The sequence below is a fragment of the Quercus suber genome, unplaced genomic scaffold (genome assembly GCF_002906115.3).
Source record: "Quercus suber isolate HL8 unplaced genomic scaffold, Cork oak 2.0 scaffold_39, whole genome shotgun sequence".
Taxonomy (NCBI): domain Eukaryota; kingdom Viridiplantae; phylum Streptophyta; class Magnoliopsida; order Fagales; family Fagaceae; genus Quercus; species Quercus suber.
The window spans coordinates 1,571,799-1,583,974 of record NW_027069504.1 but is presented as its reverse complement, the minus strand read 5'-3'; the positions used below and the strand labels follow the sequence as shown (position 1 = coordinate 1,583,974).

The 12,176-nt window shown below is 31.6% G+C and overlaps 1 protein-coding gene across 1 annotated transcript; it reads right to left on the bottom strand.

Annotated features, from left to right (window-relative positions):
- Positions 1 to 3,571: 3,571 nt before the first annotated feature.
- Positions 3,572 to 12,076, bottom strand: LOC112024682 (uncharacterized). Its single transcript, XM_065771105.1, has 6 exons — positions 10,198 to 12,076; positions 9,921 to 10,078; positions 5,058 to 5,330; positions 4,528 to 4,943; positions 4,061 to 4,399; positions 3,572 to 3,973 (listed from the first exon to the last, which is right to left on the bottom strand). Exons 5-6 carry the CDS (start codon positions 4,193 to 4,195, stop codon positions 3,653 to 3,655), a joined length of 456 nt encoding a protein of 151 aa, XP_065627177.1. The 5' UTR covers positions 4,196 to 4,399; positions 4,528 to 4,943; positions 5,058 to 5,330; positions 9,921 to 10,078; positions 10,198 to 12,076; the 3' UTR covers positions 3,572 to 3,652.
- Between the last annotated feature and the right edge of the window lie 100 nt (positions 12,077 to 12,176).

Sequence of the window (12,176 nt, the reverse complement as noted above, 5' to 3'; positions counted from 1 at the left end):
ATTTTGTTACAGCAAAAAAAGGAAAAAGAGAAAAAGAAAAAAGGAAAAAAGAGTTGAATAGTTTGTCATCATTGCTACTCTGTTCCCCTCATCGGTGAACATCATAGTGTGAACCCAACAAAGTGGTGCATATAGGGTTCGAGTAGATGTAGAATCTTTTGAACTAAATAGAACACGTAATAATAAAAGAATCTAGTCATAAATTATTCAATACAGGTACGAGAGAATATCTTAAGGTGCAAGGAAGGAGTTCAACCATGTGGAATGGAATTGGACGAACTATTTGATGAGAAGTGAGAACATTCTGGAATTCTTTTAATAATAAATTGCATCATTTTTTTTTTTTTTTTGATGAACATAAATTGCATCATATTATAGACTAGTGGGAATGAGAAATTGATGAGAAGATTTTGGATAATTGGAACTAGGGAAATCGAGTTATGAGATATTGGTGATGAGAACTTTTTGGAATTCATGACATGATTGAACTTTGTAGTGGATGACATTATGAGATTATCAATGACATTGTTCTGGAATTCCAAACTCTTTTCTTTTTTTCTTTTTCTTTTTTCCCTCAAAAAGTTCTTAACTTAATTGCATTTTACACTAAAAGTATAATATATAGATGGGAATTTAGTTTATAAAATCTCTTCTTTTTTTCTTTTCTTTTTTTAAAAAAAATTGGTTCTTTTTTATAAGGATAAACTGCAAATTACACACTTAAATTTTGGGAGTATTTGAATTTTACACTATGAAGTTTCAAAATTTAGAATTTTACTCTCTGAAGTTTGGGAGTGTTTGAATTTTATACTCTAAAATTTTAGAATTAGAATTAGAATTTTACCTCCTAAATTTTAGGGATATTTGAATTTTACTACATAAAGTTTGGGGCTATGAATTTTTACACTCTAAAGTTTCAGAAATTGGGATGTAAAATTCAAACACTCCAAAATTTTAGAGGGTAAAATTCAAATTCTGAAATGTCAAGGTGTGAAATCTAAATGCCCCCAAACTTTAAGGGGTAAATTCCAAATTTTGAAACTCAAAGGTATAAAATTCAAATACTCTCAAACTTTAGAGGTGTAATTTGCAATTTACCTTCTTTATAATTTGATAATTGTAATTTTTTTTTTGAAAATGTGATAATTGTAATTGAAGACAAAAGATTTGACTCTGAATATCTTCATAAAAAATAACAAGAAGCATTAAGTTATAAATCGATTAAATAACAAAACTATTAAGTATCCATTTGGATACTGATGAAAGTATTAGCATTTGCGTTTTAGCCTTTTTTTTGGGGGGGTGGGGGGGAGAAGAGCGTTAACTGAGTTCTAGTGGGTCCCATGCATTGTTCACGGGACCTACAACCCTATTTTTTTCAACAAAACTTTCATTAAAAATGAGTTTTACGGCACTATTTACACATTTAAAAATTATTTTGTTACAGTATTTTCAGTTTTCAATTTTCAACAAAATAAGTGGCATTCAAACAGACCTTAAGAGTTAAAAGTAAAAGGACAAAACTTCGGTATAGTACTTTAAGTATTGTTTCTTAGGTTTCTCTCTTAAAATTCAATCATATGACTACTTAACTTAAAAATACACTAGGTTCTTATGAAAAAAAATTCACATGATAAAATTAAAAAAAAAAAAGAACTTAAAAAACAAAACCTAAGTATTATATCTTAGTCTTATTCCAAGTTAAAACCTGTTAAAAAAAATTTGTTTAAAATATACTACAAATTGGGAATTTGGGATGGACCCGCTTGACTTGACTAAAAAAAAAAAAAAAAAGGAAAAAGGATTGGGTAAGGTATCTGTTTTTGGCTTTTTGCATGTACTAACAAAACGCGTTAAATGCACAGATGAACTCAACGATTGGCCGATTGGGAGAGGGGTCCCATTGGGACTTGGGACCACTAAAAGTCCAACACTTTGGTAATAAGTTAGTTGACCATCCAATTAGCCACCACTTTTTTTTATAAAAATACAATCATTTTGATGTTTTTTCCTACTCATCACTTTGCACTACATGGCTTTATTTGGATGAGCCTTGAAATTTGTGTATTATTTTGTTTTGAAAATAAATTTTGTGAAGCAGTGAATAATTGTGTGGATATAAATCATAGGATTAGAGGGGGTTTGATGAAAATAGTGTTTTATGATCATAGTGTATGATAATTTTAGAAGATTGGTATCAGACTCTCCATGTTTTATGGTGTCAGTGTTAGGTCGTTAAAAAGTAATATATTTATTAAATATTTAGCTGAAGTAAAAATGTTAAGATAGATAAATAAAATTTACCTAGAAGTAGCCTTTATTGATAAAAAAAATTATCATGTTCATAAAAGTGTGATTAATGCACTAACGAGAAAAAATATTGAATTAATTCAAACTAAGGGACCCAAAAAAAAGGGAGATAAGATATATTAATAGAGAGAGTAATTCTTTAACTTCAATTCATAACATGTTAATGTGTACGAAAGGCATTTTCAATCACATTAGGCTCGATATCTAGAATAATAAAAGGTAGAAAAATACCAAAAATAATATTAGTATAAGGGACATGATAATTAAAGAAGTATCATGAAGTATGAATTCAAAGAAAATTAAATGGTAGTAAAACATGTGACTGCCTCTAACTAGTGTCTATATAGGATATATATAACTAAACCCAAATTTTCAAGGCTAATTTGGTTGTTTGAAGTTTTTTTTATTTTATTTTAAGTCATGAATTTTGTTACATTGTTTTTTTAATTTAGCTTCGTAACTTTTTTTTTTCCAGATATCTTTTTAATTTCTTAAGTAAAAGTATTAACCCTTTTTAGGTTGGTAATTTAATAATTTTAACATAATTACGCCAAATGCCTTAATTTTTGCACTTTCAGGCTCAATTTTGTCCCCAACCCCCCCACGCATGTGGCCCATTTAATGCTAATTCAGCTTTCACTTTGATCTATATTCACAAGTCCTAGAGGTCAATTCACACACCCCCATCCAGAAACACCATTGTCATATCCACAAACCATCCAACAAACTGCAACATGAACAAAAAACCATTTCTAGAACTATAAAACTACCAGTTTACTTAGCCAGACAGTATGTACACATTTTTTCAAAGTACGACTTCATAAAGAAAAACAAACAAGTCTGTGTAATCATATGCAGCAAAACTTAATTATAAAGAATACAAAACTGTAAATGAAAGCATTTATACATAAACAGATAGACATAGTCTGGGCTTTTTTTTTTTTTTTGATAGCTGGGTACATATAATTACATAATATAGTCATTAGCAACGACAAACCTAAGAAATCTATCCTATCAAGTCTAACCCCACTCCCCAAAAAAAGACAAAAATTTTGGTGTCAACTACATGCCCAAAAAGTTCTCAAAATAGCTAAGTAGGATCCTCACTGTTTCATGATGAAGACTAAAAATTTCACAAATCTAAAGGTGTACATGGTGATAAGTCACTAAATTTTTTTTAATAATCTCAATAAGAAATGATTATTAAATTTAAATGATGTAGCACCATGTACACCTCTAAATTTTAAATGAGGTAGGTCAGTTAAAAATGCTAAATCTTCACCATGAAAGAGCTCTCTCAGTTTCAAAAATAAATGTACAATATCCTAATATCCAACTGAAATCATAATTTAACACATCTCCATATGCTAGCAAAGCTTATGAACAAGACTGCAACCAGCACTACCCTGAGCAGAATAGCAAGTGACCAGTTTGAGTGGCGAACAGGAGAAGCCTTTGGAAACAAAGAAGCTGCGAGAAAGCCTGTCAAATTTCTACGGCTGTTGAACCTCAGGATTGGCCTCGGACTGGTAGTTAGCTCTTGAGAGGTTTTATAGTTTTCGATGGAATTAGAAAGGATATTTTGGGGTTCACTAAAAGCACTAGTAGTAGCAGAAGCACTGTGATCACCAGCAACAGCATGCTTTTCTGAAGTATTTTCCTCCTGTACATCAGCATTTTAATAAACTTCATAATCTGTGCATATATGTCATCAGAATATCACATTAGGTTCACAAAACAAACTTCTTACATCTGTATCAACTAGTTTTAATTCATGGTCTCCTGTCGTGTATCTCCAATCTTCTGGCACCAAGTTTGAGGTAAGTGGCTGCACTTGAAGTTTACACTGCAAACGTGTTCTTCTTGGAGCACTGCCCTGTGCCATAAGAGTTTCCAATGCCTGGTTGGATTTTCTGTGAGCAATGCCTTATCGTGATTCCAGTTCTAACCTCACCACTTGAGGCTGCAGTCAAATGATTGCTCGATTCCTTGAGACTATAATCATACATTTGTTCAAAAGCACCACTAGATGAGATGGGGTTCTGCAAAGGAGCCTTTCTATCAATGATGTCTTCAGACTTCAGAGAACCTTGAAAATGCCGTACACCATTACAATGCAATGTTAGCTATATAAAGACCAATTTAGATAAAGATCAGAGAAAAATAAACCATGTCAAATAAATTCAAACGTATCCAAAGAAGGCCATAGCAACTCACAAACTGACACTACACAAATTATATTAGCAAAACTTCCTAGTCCAATTAATAAAAAGTATCTTGAGTGCTGTATTGACCGCCTCAGCATCTGACACACTGCATGATCCTTTGTCCTTAACAGATACCACATTCAAGGCCTGACTTTCATAAGCCAGATTCTTTTGATTTCCAAATCCAACATATGAGTACTCATCTGGATCGCGTATAACCCAATCCAGGAACGCAGCTATATCATCTTGTTCATTCGAGCCATATTGGGATGTCACCCCACCTTTACCACTGTTGAGGTCATTGGGGACATACAAATGTCCTAGCTCCTGTATTTGCGCGTGTGATGGGGAGAAAAGTATCCAATCTTGTGGTTCGAATTGTGGGTCAAAGAACATGCCCAAGTCATCCCCCAGCGTTGGATCATTCTGATGTAAGAAACATGAACAAACAACAGAAAACTTAATTAGTTAACTATATCTCATTTCCACAAAAACATTCAAGTTTTTCAAGCTGCAACTTGATATCAATTTCTTTCTCACCTCAGGTAACTCTCCCCCTTGATTTTCAGTAACAACGCTGTTGCCTTTGTTACAGTTGACTGGAGCTACAGTGTCAGACGTTGATGCATCAGAATTTTCAGAAGGAAAGCATTCAACCCTTGTGGGATCATTTCCAGCTTGCCCTCCCAATGATGGAGACACTGGATCCAGTTCTAACTGTGTATCTTTAGGTGAAACAGCCGCTTCATCATGGTTTGAAACTTCAATGCTCAGATCTTGTTTCTTGAATAAGCAGCAGATGACAAAGGCACGCTGCATGAATTTAATCAATCTAGTGAGTTTGGGGAATGCCACATCAATGTCTGAGCAGAAGTAAAAAGTTAGGTAAACCACAAATTTGCATAAATAATATGTGAATGTGTGGCAGAAAACTTTAAAATAATTACGATAATAGAATGTAGTAGGTTGTTCTATAGAGCCAAAAGGTGTATCTAGGTGTTTAAGGAAGCCCCTTTAGTAAAGCTCACAGACAATGAAGGCATCTATTTACTATTGAATCCAAGAAATCATTCATGAAATTAAGGATAAAGAGATAAACACACACAAAGAATAGAAATGGATAAAGAAAAGAAACCAGTCCATGCTTCTGATTTGTCATTTGTTTGGCCATATACATGAAGCCTGAGATAACTAGTCATGTGTTGCCTTTCAATACCTGTTTTTCATATTTAAGGTCTGGTGATTTATCCAAGTTACACGAGTAATTATTCTTCTGAAATCATATGAAGAACAATGCACTCAAATCAATTTTTATTTGACATACAGACCAACAGCCTTCCTCTTAAAAAGTACAAACAACTTGCTCAAATCACCCATCATATTTACCCCATCTGTAAATTAACAAATTTAACTGTTTCCACAATCCTAGCTAATCAAGTAGTCCTTGTTTAAATTATACATAAAGTGATGTTAGCCATCCATAGTTCACAAATTTAAATGATTTTAGCCGCAAATTGGTCTTAAATCAAAAGAAAAAGTGACTTCAACAAAATTCAGTTAAGCCTTTCCTCGTAAGGAATTCTCAAATCAATAACCAACTCATTTGGCAAACTAAACAGCAAAATCACCATTGTGAATGAGTTAATTAAAACAAAAACAGTTTCAAAACATACTCCATCGTTACATATATGAACATTAGGTATTTTGTAATTAATTATGAGCTTTTCTCTATTAGCCTGAGTTAATCTTTCAAATGATTTTTCATAATACTTTAAAGGTATTAGTCCTTCTTGTATACAATTCATGTTAGCACCTTCGTCTATTCAAGCAATTTCTGTCAAAGAAAGCTCTTTATCAATCACTAAAGTAATTTCTGTATGTCATTTTTGAGAAATTACTTTGTCAAATAAACTCAAGAAATTCTATCTATTGTGAGCATCTTTTTCTAATGAAGGGGGGTCTATCATAGGTTAAGACAATTCTTTCAAATTTATTATTTCTATAATATTTTGTTCATCTATGTCTGTCAAATTATCTTTTTTAATTTCTTGTTTTACTATTTTTGCTTTTGTCATTAAGTCTTGTAAAGTTAACTATTTTATATCTACTCCGTCTTGTTTTACTTTTGTCTTTTCTTTCTTAACTTTTTCTCTTTTTTCACATTCTGTAAGATGGTGTCCATATTTCTTACACTTAAAACAAGCAATAGGTATATCTATAGAATCTTTCAATTTTAGTAAATAGTCTTTTTTGTCTTTTAGATGATTAGGTAGGTTGTCTATCAATTTCATTATTATGTCTTTTTGTTTTCCTTTTTCTTTTATTGGTTTTGAGTGGGTTGTTTGATTTTAGTTCTTCGTTTTTTTGTTACTTGGTCTATCTCTTTCTGTTTAACGTCAAACATTTCCATTAATTCATTTATTACATCTTTCTCAAACTCTAATTTTCTAATTTGTTTAACAATTTTATTATGTCTATCACATTGTTTCTTAGTATGTCTATTACATTTATGACAAATAGTATTTATAATATGTCTGTCAATTTTCTCATTATCTGAAGTCTCAGTAATATCTAAAACTGCTACATCTCTTTCTGTCTCTTTTTTCTCTAAGGGTGAATTTAAAATTTCTATCTTTTTGGTTAGTTCTGCTAAACCATTATCTTGGGTGTATGTCATATATCTTTCAATTGATTTTAGTCTTTCATCAATTTCTTCCTTTAAACTATTAATTTTCTTGGAACTATCATTTTTCCATCCTTTGTTGACTAAGCCATCATTCTCTCTCTTTCCTTATCATGTCTCTTTCTTTTTCTTTGTCTCTTTCTATATCTAACTTCTTACGTAGAGTTTCTTTTGAGTTGGTTAGCTTAAGAGTACTATTGCTTTGTTTTTCCATTCTTTCCATCATTTTTTTTTACTATTTCTTTCTTTAACATTCATTTTTCTCTGTCTTCATCAATTATGTATAGCTTCTTCTTTTGTTTTGTTTCTATAGCACTAAGATTCTTTTCTTTAGCTTCTATACGTGTTGTTCTTTCCATAACATCTTCTTCTTGCATTATTTCTATAGAACTTTTTTCTTTCTCTACTTCTATCATTTCTGCCTTCTTTTGCATTACGTGACTATAGTATTTTCTTTCATCAAAGTCTTTCTTGTTGTCTTTATATGCTATAGCTTTAGGTCTTTTAGTTCTCTATCATCTTTTCTACTATCATCTTTTCTACTATTATTTATACTAGTCGCTAACCCGTACGATGCACTGAATAGTTAAATAAAAGGATAATTAACCAACCTTATGTTAAAAGAAAAAACTAAAAGAAATCAGGGAGAGACTGATTTGCCCACCAAGAAAACGAAAAAGGAAGAGAAGAGATTGAGAAAGAAAAAAAAAATTGTTATGTTACGTTAAAAATTAAAAGAAAAAGCTAAAATAATAAGTGAGAGACTGATTTGCCCACCAAAAAAAAGAAAAACAAAGGTGAAATATTTGAAACTAAAGCAACATTAAAGACAATGGGGAAACTATTTGCAAAGAGGATTGCAACCTTTGTAAGTGATATGATTTTGGCATCATTAGTATGTTTACTTGGCTCAAAGCCAAAATTCAAATTCAATTTTGCAAAAAAAAAAAAAAAAAAAAAAAAAAAAAAAAAAAAAAAAAAAAAAAACAACAACACAACAACAACAACAACACTACTACTACTACTACTACTAACTCCACAATCCACTTTTTGCTCTAATTTATTTTGCAAATCAATCAAACACTATCAAGAATTTCAATAAACACTATGCCTCATCTATCTCTATTTTAGGCATTTAATTTACACATAAGCAATAGCAATAACTATCACAGTTGCCAGTGCTATGACAATCTTGATTCAAGCATTCTCCTTCTAGAATCTTATATATTTTCTTTAAACCTCACGTCAACAATTTTAAGTAAGAAAGTTGTCAAAAGTGATTTCAAGTAAAAATCACATTTACACATAATCTAAGCAACCTATCTCAATTTAGGTCTTATAATTAAGCTGAAAACATCTTATAATTTCATCTTAAGCTATAGCATCTTGCTCATTAAAAGGTCGTATCCAATGCACAAAGCTACTGCTCATTAAAATGCATAATGTGTGTAGGTTTTGTCTTTCTTATTTATGTGCTCTTACTATGTAAAAACCCAAAATAAAAAAGATCTTAGACTTGCTTGGATTTTGATATCTTATAATATTGCACGTCATCAAACAACATCAACATAAGATGATGTTAATTCAATAAAGTGAACAAATCTGAAACAAAATGAATGCGTAAAACTCTAAGCATGCAAAAGAAATAAAAGCTTCAAAAGCGGAACTGAAAGCTTTTTGTCATATAAGGAAAATTGAAAATTCTCTTTTTAAATAGCCTACATTCCATACATTTTATAATAATTGAAAGAATAAAAAGAAAAAGGCTATATTAGGCTGATTTAGCTGCATGTTAGAAGGATATTCTTTGTAGTAATATAAGGCTTTACAATTCTGTCAACAGAATTCACATATATATATATATATATCACTTACCAATCAAAATATTTTGAGAGTGACTTTCTTTGAGAAAATGATGTGATATACAGGGAGAAAACTTTAGAACCCAAATGGCACTGGTTTGAAATAGGGAAAAAAAAATGTTCCCAAAGTCAAAGCTAATCTACAAAATCTGTAAAACCCAATCAAACACATTTGATTCAAGCATCTCTTCTAAAACTTTGAAAGGAATTAAGAAACAAAGGGGAAAAAACCAAAGTTCATAGTACTGATAAACTAAAGAAAATAATAATTTGCCATTAAAAAAAAGGGGGTTGGGGGAAACAAAGTTCATAGTTAAAGAAAATAATAATTTGCCATTGAAAAAAAAAACAATTTCATAAGAAGATTTAAATAGCCACAATTTTCATGAATCAAATATTGTCAAAATCATAAATGGATAACAAACCAAATCCAGCTTATCAAATTGTTTGAAGCTTTAGGCGATAAGATTGCAGCCCTGTAATTGATAAATTTTGGTGAGAATCAATTCCTGGATAGCAAATGTTTTGTCATTTGATGGTAGACTTCAACAAATCCAAACATCCAATAAGTGCTATATTTTTGTTTGGTGTTCAAGTCTATTGGACCAACATGTTTGTTCTAGAACAAAGATAATCAAGCAGATTGAGAGCAAGTTCAACAGGTTTTTGGGAAAAGGCATTGATTTCTCAGCTTTTGGTGCTAAGTTTTTTGGGAAGTGTCTAATTAGTTTAATCAATAATTTGACCAGGGTACATAAAAATAGATGATGTATCGACAACATATGTTGAAAGAGACAAATATATTGAGGAATGGAACATTGATCTAAATGTAGAAAGAGGCATTATCAATAGTAGTACCTTCTCCACCAATTCCTCCCACTTGAATCACCTTTGACTAACTTGAAATCCCATCCTTCAAGACTTGAAGTTTCCCATCTTCTGAACCTTGGTTGCTTCAAGAGGATTTTTTTTTTTTTTTTTTTTTTGAAATAGAGCAGTGTGAACGTTATTGACAACTATAATCAAACACATTGTAGGCAGTCCATTAATGAACAATCAAAATTAACAACTATAATTAAACACATTGTAGGCAATCCATTAATCAACAATTGAAACAACGATGTTAGAAGACTACCAGAGGCTTTCTGTGGGTATTTATACTGGGATTTTGGGGCTGTCAAACCCTGTTGGACGACTACCAAAGGTAGTCTGTGGTATTTACATTGGGATTTTGGGGCTGTCAAATATCTGATATTTCCGGCATATTTTTTTCCTGGAGCCTAAGCCACTGTGTTGGAATATTCACAATAGACAGATAACACTATTAAAATAATTTCACCCAAAAAAAAAAAAAAATCTTTTCAAATCAATTTTCAATAACCATGGAGACCCATCAACGCATCCTCAACTGAAAATTATTTTACGATATCCATTTCATTTGATTTACAATTGAGATTCAGAGATACCTGAAGAAGAGATGAAGGAGGGAAGGGAGAGACGTTGGCGTTAGAAAGTTGAAAGTCTGAATTTTTGAAACTATATTTTGAAGAGAAAGAAGTTGGCGGTAGAAAGCTGAAAGTCAGAAGTTTTGAAACCGTCTTTGGAAGAGATAGAGGTTAGCATTAGAAAGCTAAAGGTCTGAAGTTTTGAAACTGTGAAAGACAGGTAGAGCAAAAGGAGGGGAGACAGAAAGATGTTGGCGTTAAAGAGTAAAAACTATTCGACTTGGGTTGAACGTAAGATACATGTAGTTTGGGCTTTATGGTGGACAACACAAACATAAGTTATATATAATTAAAGTGATAAAGATTGGGCTTTATGGTGGAGATAATGCTAGAAATTATTTTCTTTTAAGTAGTATTTTAAAATTAAGGGAAAAGTTTAGAAAAAAAATATTTTGAAATTATAGAAGAAATTTAGGAAATAGAAGGGTAAAGACATAGCGGCTGATGTGGCTCAATATGAGCGAATCAACATTAAATGCTACGCTTCAGCTTTTAGTATTATATAGATGTCAGTTTTCTATTACACTATTTCTTTTATTATACAAATTATTTGTCATGGTTTTTGCTAAAGGTGATCTATATCGAGGTTCAAATTCTCTTTCTGAATTTAAAGCATTCATTCTTTCAAGTAGGTCCAAAAAACTATATTTTTTCTTTCTACTTTAGTATATAGAGTGGATCTTTTAATAGTTTCTAAAGATTCTAATTTTTTATTAATCATGTCTAACAAACAATTATTATGTCTATCAGTCTGTCGGTTGGTTTTATCTCCTGTTAATGTACTCCAATTATTTGTGCTATTATTATAGTTATAATCATCTATATTACTGTTAGAATTAGAATCTGTTTCATCATAATCCATATTACTATTTAACCAATTATTGTCTATATCTCTTATACTATAACCTTCATCATAATCTATATCATCATAGTCCATGTTTCTAATTAGTGTGTGCCTAGCCTAAGTGTGAACAAGCAAACAGATGATAAGCTGATAAACGTATTTATTCTATTTCCAAGCAATTAATAATTACTGGTGGAACTATTACTAACCAATGGTATCCTTGCTATCGAGACCACCTCCTCGGGAAACTCCATTGCGGGACCACCCAAACGCCTATCCATTGGCTAACAAAAAATGGGCTAACAACTCGAAACTATGGTTTGCCAACGAGTCTTGAGGCTGACCAACGTTATCAAGGGGCAAGTAGTGGCTATGTAGTAATAAAAGCTGGTATCCTTGCTATCGGGACCACCTTCTCGGGAAACTCCATTGCGGGACCACCCAAACGCCTATCCATTGGCTAACAAAAAATGGGCTAACCAACTCGAAACTATGGTTTGCCAACGAGTCTTAAGGCTGACCAACGTTATCAATGGGCAAGTAGTAGCTATGTAGTAATAAAAGCTCCTAGTAACTTCTTAATTGCAAAGAAATAAAACTCATACATCTACCATCCATGGCTCTAATACCATTAACTACCCAGGAGAGAGCATAGCAGTAATATGAAACCTAAACAATGATAAAATAGATGATAAAGAAGAAAATAGCAAAATAGATAAATTCAAAATAAGTTAAAACGGAATATAGAATATGAAACAGAAACAG